The sequence below is a fragment of the Merops nubicus genome, unplaced genomic scaffold (assembly GCF_000691845.1).
Source record: "Merops nubicus isolate BGI_N331 unplaced genomic scaffold, ASM69184v1 scaffold33370, whole genome shotgun sequence".
Lineage (NCBI taxonomy): Eukaryota > Metazoa > Chordata > Aves > Coraciiformes > Meropidae > Merops > Merops nubicus.
The window spans coordinates 1,181-23,972 of record NW_008584054.1 but is presented as its reverse complement, the minus strand read 5'-3'; the positions used below and the strand labels follow the sequence as shown (position 1 = coordinate 23,972).

The window sequence follows — 22,792 nt, the reverse complement described above, 5'->3', positions numbered from 1 at the left end:
GTTTCTGGAAAAAACAACTCACTGCACTGAGAGGTTTCCCCCCCTCCTCCCTGCACCACCATGAAAATGCACAAGGCTACAGTAAGACATTAAAAAATATCAGGTGTCTCAACCTGGAAAAAACAAACAGCACGAACCATGGTCCTTATTTCCTTTTCAGATACTAACCACTAGGAACAACTGTTTCCAGTATTTGGAAAGGCGGAAGTTATCTTACTAAGCATTTCAATAAAACGTTATTACAACCTATTAAAATCAAGGAGATTTAAGCTTTCACAAACAACTGAGGGATTTAACTTTCCCACCACTTAGTTTGGAAGATGAAAAACTTGAGGTTTTGCTTCCATCATCAGCATCTTCCCTCAGCTGCCTGTTGTTTCAGTGACTATGAACATGAATAGCATGCATCATGTAAGGTCTCATTACTCTCAACAGAATGAAGAGACTAAGAATTTGATTTCAATCTCATGTTTTGACTAAAATAATTTCCACAAAATAGGTATAACAAGATATCCAGCTTGTTTTTTGGAAGCAAGTCTCTTCACAACAGCTTTGCTGTTTACATTTAGAATTCTTCAGTCTGTTTGGTAAGATGGCAAGTATAAGGAAAGTCTAACATCTATAGTTATGCAAGTACACAAACCCCTCACATACACACCACTAGTAAATAATCAGACTGTGTACAAGATATTTGTAAAAGTAATAAAACCCTTTGATGCTCCATATTTATGCTGGCAAATACCTCTCCTGATAAAAAAGGCACTTTGAAAACCCAATATGGTTTGGTTCATTAAGTTTGCAAAGTACAAACAATTGTACAAACATACAATTATACTGAAGCATGTCAGCCATTGTGACATTATCTACAAAACAAGTTTCCAATTGTTGGTAACACTGGTTTTATGGGAATGAGCAGTGGTTTCAGCAGCTTTACTGAAGACATGACAGGGTTTCCAGTACCACAATCTTAGTAAGTAAAAAACCCTCAAAAACTTACAAGTTTAGAGGCCACAAAAAGACAAGACCCAAAGTCCATAACAATCATTCAATATTTACTCCTTAGAAGTGAACTTCATCCATAGCCCAAGGGCAGAAATCTATTCAGTCAATTCCAGAAGAGTGGTGGAGGCAGGCTCTGTCTTGGGAAGTATGTTGTTATGCCATTACAGTACAGAAAACTTTGGTCCAACAGCACTATTTCAGAATTTCACTACATGGCTGCGACATCAATCTGTACGTAAAGCTGTCTTACTCCTGCCTATGGAAAAGGAAAGGAACATTAAAAAAGTAAAGCCAAAGCAATTTAACTGTGCTGCAAACCAGTCTGCATCAGTTGTCTTACCTCGCAAAACAACTCTGTATCCTACTTTCTTTTCTACAAGTTGAACTTTTTAGAGAGTAAGCAGCTTGAAGAGCTGTCAGTTTAAAATGAAGCTAAGCACAAGAATATAACATGGGATTTGTCATTTGAACAATTCTACACTAAGATTTTAGCAAGACACTACAATGGCTACAGAGAATTTACATATCATGGTACACTAACTTTGGCAAAAGGTATGTGAATTGTACAATAGCATTTTGCTCCTCAGAAACTCTATTAAACTGGGCTTGGATGGACCTGCTTATTAGTTTTAATACAACAGAATGTTCTGCATAGTCCTTCCCAAAAATCTCCCTTAGTTCCAAACTATGTAGTCTACAGAGCAAGCCAGGCAGACTGATCTCTACCTACTGAATATCTAGAGCGGTATGTGATGGAACATCTCAAAAAGGATTGAACTTTATGAAAAAGTTTGATTTTAGAGTATCTGTAACAACAAATCCTCCTTCCCTAAGACTCTAACACCAAGTATGTTTGTTCATTTTTATTGGGTTCCACATGACTGACTACTTAAAAATTCCTTAAACTTTAAGGAGTTCAAAAGAATTCATGCACTCCGACAGCATATTGTATGGTTGGCTTCAGTGGCATTTATCCTGAGTCCAGGAACAGATGCATAAAACAGCCCCTAAAAACATAACCCAGTTTGGAATTTTTAATAAATGTTATGAAAATTAGCAAAAGGGGTGCTTATCAGATGCATAAATGATTCCCTAAGCCAACATGTACAGAAGCTGCCAGTGCAGTAGACCAACACAACCTTTAGAACAAGGGGAAGAACGTGCACATGACCACGCAAAGACTTTCCCCACCATAAAAAAAACTTTGGAAAGAACATTTGTGCAAGCACTAATGTTGACTTTTTTATTTACAGTATCAAACATACTTGATCAGAAGCAGCCACTTTTCTTCACTGTCCAACTGACTTACAGAAGTCAGTAATTTACAAATCTCCGAAATATTACCCTTTAGCTGACAATATTTTGTTACCTAAATGCTGATTAGAAATGGGAATATTTGTCTCCTTTTCAGCTACAGAACTCTCCAGTACTCAAAAGCAGAGAAAAGGCATTATGGAAAAATCTAGTAGTTTTTTCAAATGCAGTCCTCCAATATCAAGAATAAAACCAGGATGTTTGGCTGTGGATGATGTAAGAGAGTAAATTCCAGCTTTATTCTTCACAAAGTTCTCTTGCTGGAGAAGAATTTTCTATTTTATCTAATAGACTCTAGGTTCTACTTGTAAACCATTCACATCCAGTAGCTATAGTGGAACAAGGCAGCCAAACTGAATTTTCTGTTTCATGGTTAAAAGTGTATGGCAAGAACAGAAAAATCTTCCTGAAATCTGCAAGATTTTAATCTTAAGGCAAGAACTATAAAATTCTAATAAAGTTTCTGTTGTTCACAAGAATTCCAGCATTCCTTATCAGCTCCAAATGCTATAAAATAGATCACAAGCTATATAAAAATGTATAACCTGTAAGGAATAAAACAGGAACATGCTGCTCATATACATGTCAACTGACCGTTACATTTTAACTAGTGATCACCACAGCATGGACCTGACCAAAAGACAACAAAACTTGCAAAGACTGTGGGATAGAAATGAATGACAACTACATGCTTAGACAGACAGATTAAATGACAAATAAGCATCAGCACAGCAAAAAAACACCAGTAGGTCCCATCTGTGGTCAGAAGCCCTACCCTGAGGGAAGCCCATCTATTCTCATGCTCCCTCATAGGTCAGTAGAGGGTTTCAACTTGATATACCCCAGACAACTACAGGTGTTATTTCCATTAAGTGGCATCAAAAACTGATGCAGAGAGGTACAGCGATTCCATCAATACTGCTGAGTATTTTTAAAATTTTCTATACAACTGGAGCAGAGAAGCCTTTCAAAAGACACTAATTCCAAAACCAGAATGTTTTTCTTCAGAAGAATTACAATGTCACATGACATGGCAGACAGTTTACACTTAAGAGATGTGATTTTCTCTAATGAGACATACCTGAGTAAAAATATTGTGAGTCTGGCTTAGAATCCACCTTCCATCAGCATCAGGAGCCACTAATAATTTCAAAGTCCCTATGTAAACATCAGTACAGAGGGTCCAGAAATGTGGATCATGTAAACTGTAAACTCCTTGCAACTGCTGCACCTAAAAATACAGGGAAATTTGAAAAAAATGTATTTCAGAAAATGTTATAAAAGCTGATGCATTCTTTTACTTCAAGTTCACCTTAGATATTTCACTTAAATTCCTTATTACTCTACCACAGTAAGTGTGAGGAAGGTGAAAACATACAGATTGTATCTATGTGTCATGTTTTTGTATCTTGTTGCATTTACGTTCTAAATATATTTTACCAAAACCATTTCTGAAAACAGCAGTGTCCAAGAGAGAGAAGTCAGTTATTAAATTTGGGAGGGCATTCAATTAAAAGAGCAATTTTTGCAAATGCAGGTATTTTCTCATGAGAGATTCTGTTAACAACAACAAAAAGAACATTTCTGTAAATTGCTTTGTGAGTGTTTAGGTTTGTCCTTTCAAATTTCTTCTTTTTCTTCTGTCAAAATTTAGCAAACCCTCCATGTGATTGTTACAATCCTGTAACTTTGAGGAAAGATGGCACCTCTACAAGGGCTTTGTATTAACTTCGCTAAGGTGCTTCAGTGACACAGTAGTAAATTAAAGAGGAGTACCAGGAGAGGTCAAATCCAGAGTAATCCACATATTCTTATAAATACAACTCCAGTTTTACTCCACCTCACTTTACTAAGACCTATGTTTTGAGGGATACGAAAACTGAACAAAACAGAAAAACAACATGCACTTTATATCAGCACAAAGTATTTTGAAAGAAAAAGCTTCAGGATCTGTTTTTCTAAACCAACACATCACATTTTAAAACACGAGTTGAGTAGAAGATACATACAATTTAGGACTTCAGAAAGATAAGAATCAAATTGGTACCTCCATTTGTACAATCTAAGGAACCTTTCACAGGTATTACTGGAAAAACATCACAAAACATCCCCCCACACACAGCTGAGCCTCATTCAGTCAGCAGCTTGACCCGAAGCAAAAACGGCCTAAGAGCTCACCCTCTGGTAGCACTGAGGCAGGAGGTTTTCCAGGGAAGGAGGAGTTCGCTGCATCAAAATTCCAATGGATTCTTTTAAAAGTGGAACAATACTGCAAAGAAAAAAGGAAGTTAGCTCCTACTGCATTTTCAAAAGGTGCAGAACAAAGAGGAACATAACACTCCTTGATGCTCTTGAAGAATTTTTCTTGAGCTGTTTCACCAGGAGGTGAGAAAGTTGCCATGAAAACCTGGTACAGAAAATATAAGAATTCACCAAATTCCTGCTGTGTCTTACTAAAGGCAAGATTACATGTCATCCAGATTTTCCACAGCAACAACTGGTGGACAAGTATGAAAATTCATAGTTTAATCCTAGGATTTGAGATTAAATATCTAAGCGTCTCGAAAGTTAGACAAAGTAGCTGAGAAATACAGCTCAAAAATAAAAACTTACTTCAATGGCAATCCCTCACAACCAACAATAAAAATATGCAACTGAAATTATATTTGCTTTTGTGTTTGGCTTAAGGCATATTTTTCTTATGAACTAAGATAATAATGGAGAGATCATAACACAAAATTACTATGGACCAGTCCAGCTATAACAAAGTTATTTTGTAAAAAACAGACAATTTAGCATATTCGTGAAGTGAACTAAATGTAGGGTCCCATCCAAGCTCAAGGATTAAACATTTGGAAGCAATTAGAGGTATCCTCCCAGCCAAATGGTCTTGTTTCATCAGCAAACCAAGAAGACACTTAATACCCTTTTTTATTATTATTACTTTCCTTTTTTAATAAAACCAGGAGATCGGTGAGCCCATACCCTGAAGCTACCACTAAAAACTTATACTCTTATGATAAGAGTATTCAGTATGGTGAATTTTTTTGTTTAGGAGTAGTGCATCACATCTGGCGCAGTAAAGGACCCTAAAATTTTCAAGAGGAGGACAAATACCTATAGCCCAATACTAGAAGTTAAATAGCAATCTGGTTCAAGAACATGTAAGTCACTTAACACTCCAGGCCAAAAAAGACTATATGTTTCAGAAACTGTAAGCTGAATTTCAGCATTCAGCACTGGCTTCACAGCTGGAAGACAGAAAGTGATGGGGTACAAAGCATCCAGAAAGCATTTGTAAAAGATTAATTGGGCCGTCTGCTGAAGGAAACCGCAGACGCTCTGTTTGAGGCCTGATGGAGTGCTGCAGAGCACGCGGCAGAGCCCAGCCCTGGATGTGCAGATGTGAGCAGCCCGGCCCGACCAGCACCGGCCCCTCCCGTTGTTAAAGAGACGGCTCCCTTGTACACGGGAGCAGTGCTGGCTGATCCACCCACTGCTCAGCTCACCGCTCGGGGTCCGAGCCAGGGGTGGGAGGGGATCAGAGAGTGCATGACTTTTGTCTAATGAACCCCTAGAAAAACAGTCACCCTAAAATTAAGTCTTCTTGCAGGCACAGTGGTTATCCCAGCCAAATTCACTGCCCAATGCACTCCATTACGTGGCCCCACATGGTTGTATTGCTACCAAAAAAATCGGCCCAGAAATAGGAAGAAGCAATTAGGGGCAGGCAGGAGTCACTTAAACTGGCCCTGTCACCAAGATAATTAAATATTTAGCAATGCAATAACTGTCAATCTGTCTAAAGGAAGCTTAATTGCAGTGTCACATTCTACAGACAGTCAATTACAGAAGTTTAGGGAAAAAGGTTCTCTCATCAATGGACCCATCTCACTAAATAATGTCCATGTCACAAGCATTACATCAAAAGGGAGCTGGAGCTGCCAAAATACTCCATTGCTAAATTGATTTCAGTTTAACTCACTATTTAAAATGCAGGTTTGCTTCTTAATAAAAACCTTGAAAGACAAATACGCACAAGTTCAGGACGCAAACTGAATGCAAGATTTTTGAACACTGACTCCATCTCCATAAATTTAATAAGGCCCTTCTAACAGATGCATCCAAAGGCTTCAAAAAACACACACATGCAGGCTGCACATTTTTTTCCCCAGAGAAAGGACTACAGGAATGGAGAAGGTAGGAGTTTGCCCTTTACTGGAAAAAAAAATTAATGAAAGTAATTAAACAACAACAACAAAAAGACAGATTTGCAGAACTTACTTACATTACTTGATAAAACTGATGTACATTATCCAATGGAATGGAATTGAATTGACAAGTAGGAGAGCCTAGGGAAATTAAAAGACTAGCATGCTGGGCATGTTAGCCCATTCCAAAAAAGAATTTGGTCAGTGAAACTTGTTGATTCATTCTGGAACAGGATGCACAGTGCAAAGAGGAAGTTAAAGCCCCATTAGAGAGCTTTTCAGCTGAAGATGCATTTAAAATTAAGACCATCTTCATTCTGAATATCTTGTTGCCTAAGAAAATGCTCTTCCAAGGTTAAGTCTATTCAATCAGCAGACTCTATGCATGCACCGAAGACTGCCTTGTCTTGCCAGGCAATGAGAGGCAACTTTATGCAGCACATATTGGAATCATTAGCTCAAAATCAACTAATGCACACAAAGGAGAATGGGGAAAGACACTCCACTCCTAGTATAAATGGTACAGCTTAAAAGATACTCCACCTGTTAGCAAGATTTCACTTCTGTGTTTTTGTAATAGCTCCACACTAAAACTGTAGGAGATAAACCTGAGCAAGTTTTTAGCAATAATGCAGCACAAGTTATGCTTTTATCCAGACTTCACAAAACCCCTAAAGTCACAGTGTTCAACTGGAACAGCAATCCTAGAAGTCCAAAGAACAGAGTTAAATCAGGATGTGGCTTGAGACTGTAGGTGAAAGTCGAAGCATAGCCCAAGTCACACCTCTCTCCTCTAACTTCAGTGTTCAACTACGAATTTATCTTCTGCAAAGCTGAAAACGCCCAAAGAAAGCTGCAGTGATGGGACATGCCCTCACAGATACTCTTAGAGAATAGGCCCACACACATCTCTGCATTCACAGGGACAACATCTTACAAGGCACTCTTTTACTGTACGCCAAACATGACAAGCTTCACAATCCAGTTTTCTGATGTTTCAGGCTTTCCACTGTTTCATGTGTACTACTGAAGTACAAAAACCTTCAATAAAATCCCAAACTCCACACAGTATGCTCTTCTCTCAAACACTAACTAAAACCCAGTATTACTTAATCACCAGGAGGCACCGGAAGTCTTCGTTCCACTTCATGTGACTGAAGAAAACACTAGGAAAGATGACAATATCAAGCAGTCTGAAAATGTGGTTAGAGAATTTGACCAAGCTTTCCCATTTTTTTTGGATTAGTCATTAGTGCAAAATACACAGAGTTGTCTCTGCAGCAACTAATGCACTGGTACTTCCCCCTTTTTTTTTTTAATTTACAAAGATATTATTAAAGAAAATAACAAACACTGAATTCTCACCAAGTGGAGAATATTTTCATGTATAAGCAATCTATAAGCTTCACTGCTAAATCAGACAAAAATTTCCAATGGTCGCTGATTACCAAGCCTTGAATCTAAAATATCACATTCTTCTACAAGTCAATGGCATTTGAAAGAGGCAATTACCCACAGCAAGACTTGGGACACAAACACATCCTCTACAAAAGCTGTTAACAGCAAAAGTGGCTAATGCCTGCAAAATGAGTTTGTGCATCACACTTTCACTGACACTGTTACAGAGGAAGTGAAAGGGATTCAAACAGTAAAAGCTATTGACATGACTGATAAATCCAGCCCGCCACTACATGGCTTGATTAACAATGAAGAGTGAAAACACCAAACTCTTAACTTGCTTTACATTCAGATAATGCTCAGATCCATTCCAGTCCCATCCTGCTCACACCACTGTTTCTGTAGGCAGGACCCTGGCATTGTCATGATCGTGGACAGCAAGGCTGAAAACAACTCAGGGTAAAGAACCCTTGACACAGTCAGAGCTCTGCAGGAAACTCATTTAGTGCTCTCAGCACTATAGAAAATAGAGGACACTCGTGATAGATTTTGTGGAAGGTAAACAAACACTGCTAAGACTCAACACCAGATACAGCCAGCCAGATTTCAAAATATCTTTTTTTTTTTCCCCCCAGCCATCATCTACATCTGCAGTGTCAAGATTTTCAGTCTATTTGAGAACTTTAATCAATTTTTCTATTAGGCAATTTTAATCAGACTGTAGGCTTTGCTCTAGACAAGAATCACAGGTTTAAAATCTATTTTTCCAATTTTAAATTGTCTGTTCTCATAACAATGTAGTCCTTTGGATTCTCAAGCAAGGCTGGCAGGTACCATTACTCTAAATAAAGGCAGTCATTTCTCAACGACAGCTCAAAACAACACCAATGACAAGCATGCCGGTTTTGGGGGAGTTTTGCCATAAAACATTCCTTCTGAATCTTGGTGAATTCAGCACTTCTTTTAAAAAAGTAATTTTTTTTAATACTGTTATGCCCCAAACAATGCAGGCATATAACCCAATTCTTAGAGGCATGTCCTCCCCCAAAGCTCTTTCATACTAGATTACGTTCAAGCAGCTCTAGACCTTACATAAAAATGATGTAACTCATGGAAACAACTTCGTTAAATAACTGAAGTAAATTGCCTCATTTCTTTGACCACTTAATATGTAGTTTGCATGCCCTATCCAATCTAGTATCATGTTTAGTTTACGCTGCCTTTCTAGAAACATGTGGCTCTAATAGTGGTTTCAGACAAACTTCTTACTTTATACTGGAGTTGTGGCTTTTGTTTGATGACTAATTTCACATAGCTGATCAAAATACTAAAACTGCTTCAACATTTCAGAATAAAGCTTAGAATCCCACGGCTAAAAAGCAATGAGCTTTCAGTTTTAAATATTAAAACCAGCTTAGAGATTTGAGAAATTGTTTATGGATTAGGGCATATTAAATTATGAGGAAAGCACCTGGGAAAAACACTGGAAGGATGTCAAACTGAACTACTACGAAATAGCCAAGCTTTTTCAAAAAACAAAGACTTTAAACAAAATGTTACTAAACCAGACTTATCTGTTTTATGCATGTCCTATTTATGCTTTATCATTAAATGGACATTTTCATGAGATACTACAGAAAGTAATCAAGGAAAGACTCATCAGATACTAGTGCAAGCACCCAGGAATGCTCAAGAGCTACAACGCCCCACCCACACCAGCTTCACCCTTCAGAACTGGCCATAGATTTATGATGCAGAGATTTGAAAAAGACTACAAGATATAGCCCTCCAACTGCCAAATGACAAACTACCAAGCCTCTGCTTGTCAAGACTCAACAGATAAATACCTAACTGGAGAAAACAAAACTGCCTACAGCAAATAAAAGCATAATGAAATTTATCAAGTTGGAAGTATCTGACCTCCTGCCTTTGCCTCTCTATATCAGAACAACAATACGTGGGCTATTTTTCTTCCTCCAAAAGAAAAAAAAAGTTTTAAAGCATGAGATGTAATAGGTACGAACCTATTTCCCTATAATCCTACTGGTGACAGGCTTTTACTAGGATATAGAGAGTCATAGTCAACTAGAGGGAAGTGGTTGATCTTATAGCTGTATACATGAGTCAGAGCTACCCAACTTCTGCTTCCAAATATGCTCAGAAAAGTATGCCTTTGTCAGCGAAAACAACCTCAGAAGAATCGCACACCAGATTTTCACTGTGCAGCCAGAATGTTCTGCACTAACTCATGGGAGTTAGGCAAAGAATGTCACCTCAGAGGCAACTTAGGGAAGAAGCAGCATAGTGCAGCAGTGTCAGTAGTTGAGTTTGCACTAGAGATGTTCTCCACAAGACGGCTCAATCATATGAATTAAAAGCACTGCTTGACTTCCCTGGAAAGAGGTTGCTCAACCCTTCGTGCAAATGCACAAGACAAAATAGGTTACAAATTAGAGGCTGTAAGATTTATATTACAATGATAAGTCCTTTAGTCATCCTATGGAGATATTTTTGTGATTTCTTTCAGCAAGTGTTGCCATCAATTCGGAAAACTGAACAGAGAAGACTCACTAATAAGAGCAGGAAAGACTCAAATCAGAGAGCTGCCCAGCACTGAAGCAAACGCTCAACAAAAAAATGAATGGTTATTTCATCTAGACAGCAGCAATCTTGCATTATGAACAACGATTCCCCTCTGCATTTGCACGCAACGGCTTTGATATTCTACTAGATTATTGAACACAGTTCCTTGGAAGGAAATAAGGATTTACGTCCTGCCTTTATTCTCTCTTTGGATGCATATGCATCCCAGAAAGAATACAAATTATTAAAAAAAAAAAAAAAAGAAAGAAAGAAAAAAAAAAGGACCTCCCACCCATACCCTACACACACTTGTGTTGTGAAATACTGCTTGAGACAACATTAAAACTTTTGGACAACTTTATCAGACTAGCTTTTGCAGCTCTGACTCAAAGCTATGCTTGCTTTAGTACAGTCACAAGGAACACATCCCGATTTTTAAACACACGTGTCCCCATGTACTCTTATCCCACTCCATCTTATCAAAGTTGGTTTAGCCAGTAAAAGGGACATGAGTGGGCTACTCTGCATAAATCAACTTGACAAATATTCCTCTGAAACAGCAGATTATTTATTTTACACACAAATCCTCCCAGAAAGTTATTTATCATGTTTGCAGGTAGGCCCACAGAAGTGGCCACGAATCCACCTCCTGCCCATCCCAAACCCACACATACCCCATAAGCAAACAGACAACTTAAAAAAATTTTTTTTCTAGGTTAGATACAGGTAACTTGAAAAGATTAAGGACAAAAGTATCACATATGCTAGTGATCATCTGTTGGGCCCCCAAATTACTGTTACATAAAATCACCTCATGGGAAAAATCTGGAAAACCTTTTGCATTAAGTCTAGAAGCACACTTCACACACAGCATAGTGAAGAATCAGGCAGAATAACCAAGGTGTAAATGAAATGTAAATACAGATTATTAAAATCAAAGAACACAAAGGGGGACTCAAGGTCTCAAAGAATAGCGGTCTGAAACTGCCAGTCATCTTGTTTAAGTGCATTTCAAGCAAAGCCATCAGTAGTTAAGCCCTTTGGACTGCTTAAAAAAAACCAAACCAAAACAAAACAATCACCCTGCAATTAGTGTGCTTCACTGCTATGCCAGGACTGTGTCAGCCTGCAACAAATGCAGGCATCCTTCTGCTTTGATGCAGCTGACTGCACCCAGCAAAGTGCTTCTACAGATCATTTATAACGTTGTGGACCAACAAAATAAGGTTCTAAGATGAGGTCTGGTATGAGGTCAAAAGATGCATTAAAGGGTGAACTCCTACAGCATTTTCAGCATAGACGAAAGACCTCTAATGTTCCTCCTAACAGTGCTAGAAGGCCTCTAAACAGCTTTATTCTGAAACCTCTATCATGGAAGGTAGTCTTCTACCAATCCTATAGGAATGGAAGAAAAAAAAAAAAAAAAAAAAATCAATCTAATTCAGGTGGTACTTTCTGACCAGCATTCCACATGTGCTTTGCTGGTACACAAAGCTAGACCCTTAAAATACAAAGTGTATGGAGTCTTGTGTTTTAATCAGCTACTACCTCAGCAATAGTTTCTTCCCCCTTGGTAACCTGCACATTTTCTTTCCCATTTTTTGAGATTTCAGTAATAGAATTAGGTTTGTGATAATTTGTCCTTTACGAAATTACAGGAGGTTTAAGTTAAAATATTAAGTACATATAAAAGTGATCTCGAGCACGCAGATTTTTGTGGGCATCTAGTACTTGGAGCATGTTGCCCTACTCTGATAAAATAGGGAGATTCACGTCAATAACTCTGTGAAAACTGCCATGCATATGGTATAAACATGCCATATATGGTATAAGCCTAAGTAGCTGCAGTTAATCAGATGACATTCACCACTGCTGAAGAGACAAAGGTGTTCAGTTATCAGGTTGTAACTGGAGCTGTGGCACCCTGCCCTATGCCATCATTGAAACTGCTGCCAGAAAAGCCTCAATAACAGCATCACTGAATGAAATGTTTGCTTGTTCAGTCTAATCCAAATAACTTCACATTTATCTTGGTAAGCAACAAGCAGGAAAGCCCAGAACTACTTGAAGCATTTCCACCAGATATTAAAAGGAATAAGGATGTCTCAGAATACAAATACAAAGGAAGAGAGTTCTCATGAGGGAAAAAACCATAAAAATTACCAGCCTTGATTTGTTAAGGACAAGGACACATCCTGTGCCAGCAGGCTCAACTCTGTGGCCCTGAAGCCATTCTGCTCCATTTACTGGAGTACATTGGTTTATATAAGCATGTACTAAATACAGAGAGGAAGCTTTCTACAGTTGGAACCTGAAAGACATTTTTGTAGTATTATGCAAACAGGGGTAAAATTTAAGATTCAATAGGAAAAGCTGCAGCTGTGGAAAAGAAAGATGGCTCATGTAAGAGCATACCAGAAGAGCTGTACAGAGCAGGGGTAACACATCACTCTTGGAAGAAAAGCAAACATTCTAAGCCATTATCATAACACACAAAAACTCTTCTTCCGACCTGTCATTTGTAGCGTCAAAAATAGTACTAAATATCAATGATAGCAATACTTACCTTACACCTATAAGTAGTGCTATCAGCATTGAACAAATAGGATCTGCTATCATCAGACCATAGTTCTGCATCAATATAGCAGACACAATTACACCAATACTTCCGAGCGTGTCCGCAACAATGTGTAGAAATACACCTGTAAGAGATTAATTGGTGTCACTACAACCTGGCACTCTTAACACTTTTGACAGTCAACGCTCTTGACAGAGAGAAGAGTTTATGGAGAAGAGTTGCAAGAGGTAGGTAACATGACCTATGCTGTTAAATTTATGGCAAATTTTTTGTCAGACACAGAAAAGGACCACAAGATTTCAACATATTTGTAGAACACATGTCATTTGAAGAACTTACATTATTTTATGCACAGTAGTAAGGGGTATTTCCTGGCATTGCTATCAACTTAAATCAGTGATGCACCTTTTTTTTTTTTTCATTTAATACCCGCTGATATTACAGTAAATAAACTCGTGTTCCCCGATACCTACAGGCAGTAAGTACTGTATTAAGATGGAAAGACTGTTAACAGAAACAGCTCTGTAAGGCTTTGAAAGATGGTGATGTTTCCTTGACAATATCTTGTAGCAGTTATTTGGCAAAGAAATCTGAGACAAATGATTTTGAGAATTGAACAATACTGCAGGCATGAACATCTTCACACTTAAAAGACAAAGTAGCATTTTGCAGCGCGCTAAAATTTAGCCTCTGGAGCTCTCTGCTGGCAATGACAGGAACAGTCACTCAGAAACAGCTTTCTGAATACAGCTCTCCAGAGATGATAATGCCTTCCCACTAAAATAACGCACAGCTCTAACTCAGCTCTTCAGCGGTTTTTCCAAGTCTGCATTTGTGCTGGGCCTGGCTGGGACGGAGCTCGGTGCCCTCCATGCCAGCCCCCGTGGTGCTCCCTTCGCCTCGAGAGCAGAGCCCTGCCGGGGGCACCCCAGCCTCACAGCTTCTGCCACGCAGCCGCCGCCTCTTTGTCACCGTCCCGCAGCCAGCGGGCTGGGCGGGGCAGCTTGCTGGGAGGGCCCGCAGCCAGGACAGCTGACCCCAAGGGACAGAGGGATATTCCATACCATAGAACAGCACACTCAGACACAAAACTGGGGTGTTCTCTTCCTAAAGTAGTTGTTGCTCAGCCATTTCCTGGGCGTTGATCTGCTGGTGGGAGATGGTGAGTGATTGTCGTTGCATCATTGGTCAGTTTTCTTTTCCCTTTTTTTTTTTTCCTCTCCTTTCCTTCCTCCTTTCACTTACTAACCTGTCTTTATCCCAATCCAAGAGGAGTTCTTGCTTTTCCTTTCCTAATTCTCTTCCTGTCCCACTGCAGCACTGAGCAAGCAGCTTCTGGGTGTTTAGTTGCTGGCCAGAGCCAACTCACAACAGTATTGAAAAATAAAATTATATAAAACTGAGACTTTTTAATATGCATCAAATAAAATATGCCTTTCATTAAAAATATTACTTTCAAATATCTTCTGCTGAAGTACTGCATATACCTATACATAAATATGGTATACCATAAATTCTGGAGGAGGCTGAAAATGTTCCTTTTCAAGGACTACAAACAAACCAGAAAAATCACTCAGTAAGAAAAAACAGTATGTATATTTGGATATGCAAAATAATTGCTCTCTCATTACATAATTTTCTCCCTCTAGCTTTTGAAGATTTAAAAAACAAAGTTCAAAACTGACATCTAAATTATCAGTAATTTATTTACACTAATGCTCAAGAGATCATGGATTTTAATACTCCTTCAAGCAATTTAGAGTGAATAGCCATTTTGTCCAAACCAACTGTAACAGCTTGATGAAATGCAACTTTTAAGCCTAGGTACCTTTTAACAACTATATCAACCTACATGTTTCAAGAACATTCTACTTTAGTAATCCCATTTTTCAGTTTCCAGAGCATATGTTGCAATTAGGCTCCTTAAGTTTCTACTATTTGATTTCTCCATAACAGAAGCCAACTCCCAGATTTTGGGCTCTCCCTTTTGAACTGTTTACACTGCATTACGTTTAGACTGCAGTGGATGTCTTCAGTGCCTAGCCATGCACAAGGCAGGGAACTGCTTTGTTTACAGGTGGAAGGAAACTTCATTAAAAAGGTCTAAAAAAAAAAAATTTAGCACTTACCCAGAGCCACTCTCTAAAAGAGGTGTGAAACATTCACAGACCATGACAAAACTAATAAACCACTAAATTTACTCTCATCATACCTTGCAAAATCTGTTTGCTGGATCCAGCCATCCCTTCAAGAGAATGGTCATCTGCAAAGACAATTATTGGCGTATTAACCTACACAAAGGCTCTCTCTAGTGGTACATTCTGTTATGGCCTTCCTTTTCAAAATATCTTGAGCAGAAAAGCTGCTCACAATGACTAGCTTTTACTGTAGTTACAGCTTTTTTTAACACAGCAATTAAGTTAAAAGTCTTAAAACATGTTTTTAAAAAGAAAATACCACTTTACATTTTATATTTTATATATGTATACATAAAAATATCAACCTTTTTCTTAACAAAAACAGAGAAATAAGACCTTTCTAGTATTTAACAAAATACGTCTCCCTTGAGAATACAAGCCATACACATGAACAAGAAGAGTAAGGTCAAATACATTTGCTAACCAGAAATATTTCACTTAAGGAAGCATTTATACCTAATGTAAAACATCAGGGGTAAGACTTGGAGAAGGTAAAACTAAGTCAAAAAAATCCTCCCATCCAAGCAGATTAATGCCTCTGTGGAACACGTCAGAAAGATATTTTAAGAAAAACTGGTTAAAGGATAGCAAATTCCTTCTAGTAAAGATATATAACAATTTATGCTAAAGTTGATTCAAATATCAAATTGCACAAAACAGATAGTTACAGTCATTGTCCCTGCATTACCATAAGGCTTTCATTTGCGTTGTTTCAAATATATAGTAACCACACTGTCTCTCCTCCCATAGGGAAGGCTATTCATCTTATGGTTGTCCCTTCAGACTGGTTTGCCTTTAGAGAAGAGACTTTAGTATCACTGAGGTACCAAGTAACTTTTTCATAACCAGCTTTTAAACAGCTCATAACTACACAAGATAGGGAAACTCTATTTGAGATCACAAATGAAATATGACATATCGATCCCTAAGTATCCAAAGAAAAACTGCCTGTTCCTTCTTTCCTGATATCTTGATTTGTAAAATTATTCAAATGGAGAACACTAGCAACGCAGCTTAACTTTGTAAATTGATTTTGATGAAAAATTGAAACAGTGCACTTGATAAGTGATTTTATGATATTGCTAAAACATAAAAATGTTTTCTCTTCTGCCAATACATAACATTATGGTGAACATCAAAAAAAAAAAAAAGTCGGTAAAGCAAAACCTTCAAAAAGAAACTCTGAACTTAACCCAAATAGAACAGCATCTACCAAAACGACCTTCAAGACACAATGCTGGCATAGCACACCACACATTTACTGAAACTTCCATGCAGACTTGCAACAAGCTGCCAGCACCCTTTTTGTTTTTTCCAGCAAATCATGAATAGCAAATTTAAATTGAGTCAAGACAGTCTATGACATTAACTAAGTACTCACCATTACAATAACTCTGACCATGAGAGTGGCCATGGCCATGATCATGAGTGTGCCCATGGCCATGCTTGTGTTCATGGCTGTGACCATGGCCTCCGTGGCTGTGTCCGTGGCTGAGACCACCATTAAACAGCGAATGGCTGTGTTCATGTCCTATAAACAATCATCATTGTCAGAGTATAAATTTCAGTGTTGAATAAAAGTATATTTACATTTGTTTCTAAGCTCCTTGAAACCTATTCAGGTTTTAGGTGATCTTAAGGTATGGCCTTAAGTAAGTTAAGAAAATTAACACAAGTTGTTTGTCATCTAAAACTATGTTGTGCAGTGGTATGACATCTACGACTGATTTGAGAAGTCAAATATTTTTATACATTCCCACTTGTGAGACAAGTTGTACTACACTTTCAGTGCAACTTGAAAAATATACACATAATTAGATACAAGCACATTAAAAATAGCTGTTTTAAGAAACTAGAAATTTGCTAACATTCACACATTAAAAATCTAACCTTAAATTGCTGCTTAAAGGCTAAAGACTACTTTCTTCCCCCAGTCTATACCAGTTTATATATTAAGCTGAAAGAGATACAAATAAGCTTTGAGGAAAATAAACCAACAATATTTATGATACATATTTAGGCAAATCAATTCTGCGTTTAAATCCAAAAGACACTAAGTGGATGGAGAAGCGCCTGAAGCTGAATCATCCCATACTTGGAATTTGGTCCAAATATTGTTTTGTACATTTTCTAGCCAAGATCTGACTTAGCTCCAGCTTAATTCTGTCCAAAAGACACTCTGAAAATCTCTTTCGATAAGGTGCAGAAGAGTGCATGTTCCAGAAAGCAGATTCTGGAGTCCTAGGTCTTTCAGTTAATTGATAGGAACACTAGAAGTGCAGCAGGAACATACTTGGGGTGGGTGATAAAATGCATAAGTCAATACTGCAACAAGTCACATACACATTTGGCTAGGATTACCATCAAAAAGACATTAAAATTAATTCTAGGGTTCTCATTGGAGGATTATAAGGTCCTGGAACACAGGACTGAAAATGACAGACATCTTACCAGAGCCATGTGAATGCCCATGACCTCCATGTTGAAAAACAAATATTCCAATAAGATTTACAATGAATCCTAGTATAGAAACAGGAAGAAGTCTCTCATGATGCACGTCAGGAGGCTCAAGTGCTCTCTAAAAACAAAAAACAAAAACAAACCACCCAACAAAAACCAAACATCAAAAAAAACCCACAACAAAACAAGTAGCAAATTTAGAGTTTTACAATCTCTTTACACTATTAAAAGGCACTGCAGAAACAGGCATATATAAAGGCATCATCAGAAATTACTCACGACTTTCAGGTTTCTGTACAGTACACAGACTAACTCTGACTGTCTGAAATTGAAGTTTTATTATTAAAGCTGTGAAAGTAAAGTAGAATATTCTGATAGCCTAGCTAACTTTTATCATAAGATTCCACTATGTTGTGGGATGTGACTCAACACCATATGAAAACGTTGTTTGTTGTAATACGTGGATTGCTCAAGTTATCCAAACAGCTTTCAATAATCTAGAATGCCAATTCCTTCTTTCTCCTTAGGAAGGGTGAGGGGATGAGGGGAATGAAATGAAGACTGAGAACAAATTGTTGTCACTTTTCAGAACTTCTAAAATCTAGATTCATTGAAGTTAAGTATTGAAGAGTGTAAATTACTATTGACAGGGGAGAAACATTCACTATCTGTCCACAGGGACGAAAGGTACAAGCAACAGTCAAACAAAGGAACTCTGAGCAGATGTAAAATTTGGAAGTGACAGAGAGAAAAGGGGTCACTATGACAAGCAAAAGGAGTACTTAGCATGGGAGCTAAGAACAGCGGGGAAAGAAAGAGGTTTCAGTGTTACCCCTGACCCTTCCAGTAGTAGTTCTTTATTTTTTTCTATTAAGTTTTATTGCTGTTCCTAGATTTGGAGTGAAGTTTTCCCATGCTCTCAGGGAATTTCAGCCCAGTTTGTACTGATTTCGAAGTATTTACAGGCTTATTGATGTAGAACATGTTCCTGAAAGCTCCTTCCAGTTCCCTGCTAATTTAAAAAACACCCAGTAGAATGCATTCTGAACTAGAAGCCTAAAAAGAAATTTATAGGCCATCTCCCATTAAAAAGCAAAAAGCATCAATGCAAGCTGATCATAATAAGTTATCAATTTTACTCCTAATCCTACCTCACTTCAGTGCAGACACCCTTCATATCTAAATTTTGATCTTGAAAGTATCATCTTGTAAAAAGAAAAAAAAAAAAAAAAAAAAAGAGAAATCTCCTTATAAATGCTAGAGCTACTGCTGCTTGCCATTTATATCAGATTTAAAGATTTGGAAGATAGTACTTTTTCTTTAATGACTTAGCCAAACTTCTTCAAACAATGTATTTCCTTCTTACAACTTCTCTCCTACGAATGATTAGGTTTTGCCTTTCTTCCTTAGCTTCATCTGCCCTTAAGAATGAGAAGTAAAGATCTTTGTATGACATAATTCACTGGCTATAAAAAGGAAAGGGTACATCTCACAAAGTCTTTATATACAATCAAAATGCACTATTTTAAGAAGCTAGTACAAGTATACTGAAAAAGCTGGGTTTCTGTGCCACAGAAGAGCACCTTCAAATGCCCTATTCTCTGGTTCAAATCACAGATTTTTCAACAAATTACGAACATGATTTCAATAATTTTATCCCCATGAAATATGCTCTACAAATAGAAATGTGACAACTAGTACCGCAATTGACTAGATACCATACCTCGACACCTTCAGAAAAAATGAAGAATGCTGTGAAGATGAGGAATAAACCATTTACAAAACCAGCAAGTACTTCTGCTCGAACATATCTGCGAGAGAAAAAAAAAAAAAAAAAAAAAAGGCAACAGCAGATATTACCACCTCTACTTAAATGCTAAAAATTAGAAGTGGAACTTAAGAGATTAGTGTACAAACTTTAGTTCTCAAAAAGTTGCGTTAAACAAGGACCTGGTAAAGGGAGGATGCAGTAGATAATCTACAGATAAGTATATGAAATGCACCATGTTATATTTTGACAGAAATTACATGATCTAGATAAAAAAAAACTTTAAATATGTCAAACCCACCCCATTTAAGATCATCTCTACTGGAAATTATGGTATAAACTTGTATTTGGAAGCCACAAAGTAAGATTAGCATGCAACACGTAATCAAAGTCCGCTTATGTAAAGTTCTCTTTAATATCAAACAGCCACACATTAACTTGCCCCTCCCTCTAATGCAGGAATTTTTAGTAAAAGTTTACAGTAGAAATTAATTATTTCAGGTACTAAATTCTTCCCCCCCAAAAGCAACTAGGTTAGAATAACATGTCATTCCCATGTAGCAAGCACCAGACTTAATAAATTGTGTCTGTTATTCAATAAATGGAACACCAGCTGTTTAAATGCAGAGCAGTAATTAATACAGAACCTGCTTTCATTGCAGTTAGTTCACATTACAATCAATTATTTCTAAATTGATTTCTAGGCACACCAGAGTTTCCACCTTAATTAAACAGTGCTTTAAGTTTCAAACTACATGATCTATGCTTAGGCAAGACAGCTGAAGCTAAACGCTGGCATTCATGTCAGTAACGCTGTGGGGAATGCAGTAACCCATGCTACAGGTCATCTGCTGCTAATTTCCAGTATCACCAGTTTAGAGCATTGTATCGCCAGGACTGTGTTACAGGGCACACCGCAAGGTGTGACGGGTCCAAGTGCCCTCCAAAGAGAAGCAGCTGCAGCAGCTGTATCCACGAAGGGTGGCACAGGACACCACACCTCAGCCTTGAGGACCTGTGTTAATGGTAGCCACGGCTGTTGAATCTTACATGGCTTGTAAACTCGGGCGCAGCGCCACCAAGACTTAGCTCCTCTCAGCTGTAACTGTTCCAAAGGTAGTATGAGATACCTGCAGTCTGGGATTCCCTGTAATACACCTCACTGCACTGTCAGGACAAACATCGTGCAGCTGCTCTTACTCCACTGGTGACACAAACACATGACAGTGCAGGACAACTTCCTGCTGTGTAACTCATTTCCACTGGTATTACCACAGAGATCTGAGAAGTGACAAAACTACTCCCCAAAAGCAAAAAAATTTATATTATTTCTAGGGGAGGTATTAAAGGTTTACATAACTCACCTTAAAAACCCACACTTTCAACATAGCTTTTCCATGTTCTGCAAAAAAAGGTTTTATTCATACAGTGAAAAATTACCAGCCACTTACTTACTAAAACAGATTAAGGTAACGCCCTGAAGTTTCTTACCCATATGAGAAAGCGTCGTTTGACCTCCACTTTGAAATTACAGAAGCTGCTAATCCAGCCAATAGAGCAGTACAGTCAAAAAACATATGAAAAGAATCTGATATTAGACCTAAACTAGAAAAAGGAAAAAAAAAAGTTATGTTCCATATGCTACATGTTGAGTATGAAAAAACTAGCATTTAATCTTTCCTACATCAGTAAAATACACTGTGTGCTTAAGCTTCAGACACAGTTTTGCTAGCACAGAAGAGAAATCCACACTATATCACCAATACAAATAAGATGACAAAGTAGCTCTTGTCAGTTTAGCAGATGTACTTTGGAAGAGCATTTGGAAAAATAAGTCCTCCTAGCATATGATTTTGGTGGTAGTGGGGAGCGGTTTCCACTAATATAATCCAATACACCTGGAGCAGATACACCAACAGACGCATCTCTCGCCAACAGAAATCTACTGGCAGGTATTTGTTCTGATATTTAACTTTATAGTTTGACCATAAATTTGGTTAGAGAAGTGTATACACACAAGTTGCATTTAAATACTGGCCCCACGTAAGTTTGTAGTAGTATTTCACATCTAGTTAGAAAATTAGGTTTAAAGATACTGTTTTTGAGTATCTACTATATGCAGTGTATACGTAGGTTAACTAGAGGAATAAAATTCTTCTGCTTAAAACTACAAATATGACCACAGCGAAGGCACTGAGTGTTTACAAGAGCAATATTCACAAGCATATTTTCAAACTTGATTCTTTGGAAGAGTTTTCACACACATGGAAAACTGATCAAGAATTCTTTAATGTCCGCAGTAAAAAACAGTCAACAACGAATCCACTAAAATAAAGTTTCATAAAATTTTGACAACATACGCCTGTGACAATGTCTGATTTCACCTGAGGCTTTTTCAAAATGACCTGTAAATTAACAAGACCTTAAAACACAGGGTGCAAAGTGATTACTGAAGTAAACAAGCGATCCAGTCAACAACTAGCAACGTGGGATGTATGCCAGAACTTCCATTCAAACTAAAACTAGCACACTCTCCAGAGTACCATCTAGTAGGAACCCTGCACTCAAACGTATTGTGTCTAAATGGGGATGCTTTCGTAGCTGATTTAATAACACAAGTTCAATACCAAATTACACAAGTAGGCACATAATAGTATTTTAAAACAGAACAGCCCGAGTTGCAGGTTTTGACTTTAAACAAGCACTCAGCTTGCAAAATAACCACATCCAGTTCTGCTCTTTGTCTTTCAAGAACATCAACATACCACAGTATCTGTAAGAGGAGCATATAAATGACAAAAAAAAAGCTGAGTTCAGGAAACACCTTCCTCTGCAAACAAAAGCTAAGGAGCATTACAAAATAAGAACTTTAAAAAAAATATTGGAGACTTTTAGAACTTGACAGCAAAAATCTTGAGGGCTGAAATCATAGATCTGAAATAAGAATATCCTAGTCAAAGAAGTCACAGCAATCTGCTTAAATTGAAATGGACAAAAGTGCAGTTTTCAGAACCACAATTAAAAATAAATTCCTTAGTCTGTGGAAGCCAAGGGAAGAATCATACGAAAAACCATTGTAGCCCATGAGCCTTGCTATCTTACATTCACTGCCACCACCAAGGACACCAGGGAGAACAGAATTCAAGATGATGTCTGTGACACTTGCAGCATCAGGCACTGGCCATACCCAAGATAGGCCACAGTAGAATGAGAAAGTGCTCTGAGGTGATACAGAAAATCCCTTCACAAACATGATGTTTATGCATCTCTCACATGGAGA

The 22,792-nt window shown here is 37.9% G+C and overlaps 1 protein-coding gene across 1 annotated transcript; it reads right to left on the bottom strand.

Moving 5' to 3' along the window:
- Positions 1-1,003: 1,003 nt before the first annotated feature.
- Positions 1,004-22,285, bottom strand: SLC30A7 (solute carrier family 30 (zinc transporter), member 7; the record flags this gene model as incomplete). The annotated part of the gene is made up of 10 exons (XM_008943026.1): positions 1,004-1,258; positions 3,398-3,547; positions 4,495-4,585; positions 13,075-13,210; positions 15,299-15,349; positions 16,666-16,815; positions 17,736-17,862; positions 19,468-19,555; positions 21,004-21,153; positions 22,140-22,285. Coding segments are annotated over 10 exons (1,137 nt in total), but the record flags the coding sequence as incomplete, so codon positions are not given.
- Between the last annotated feature and the right edge of the window lie 507 nt (positions 22,286-22,792).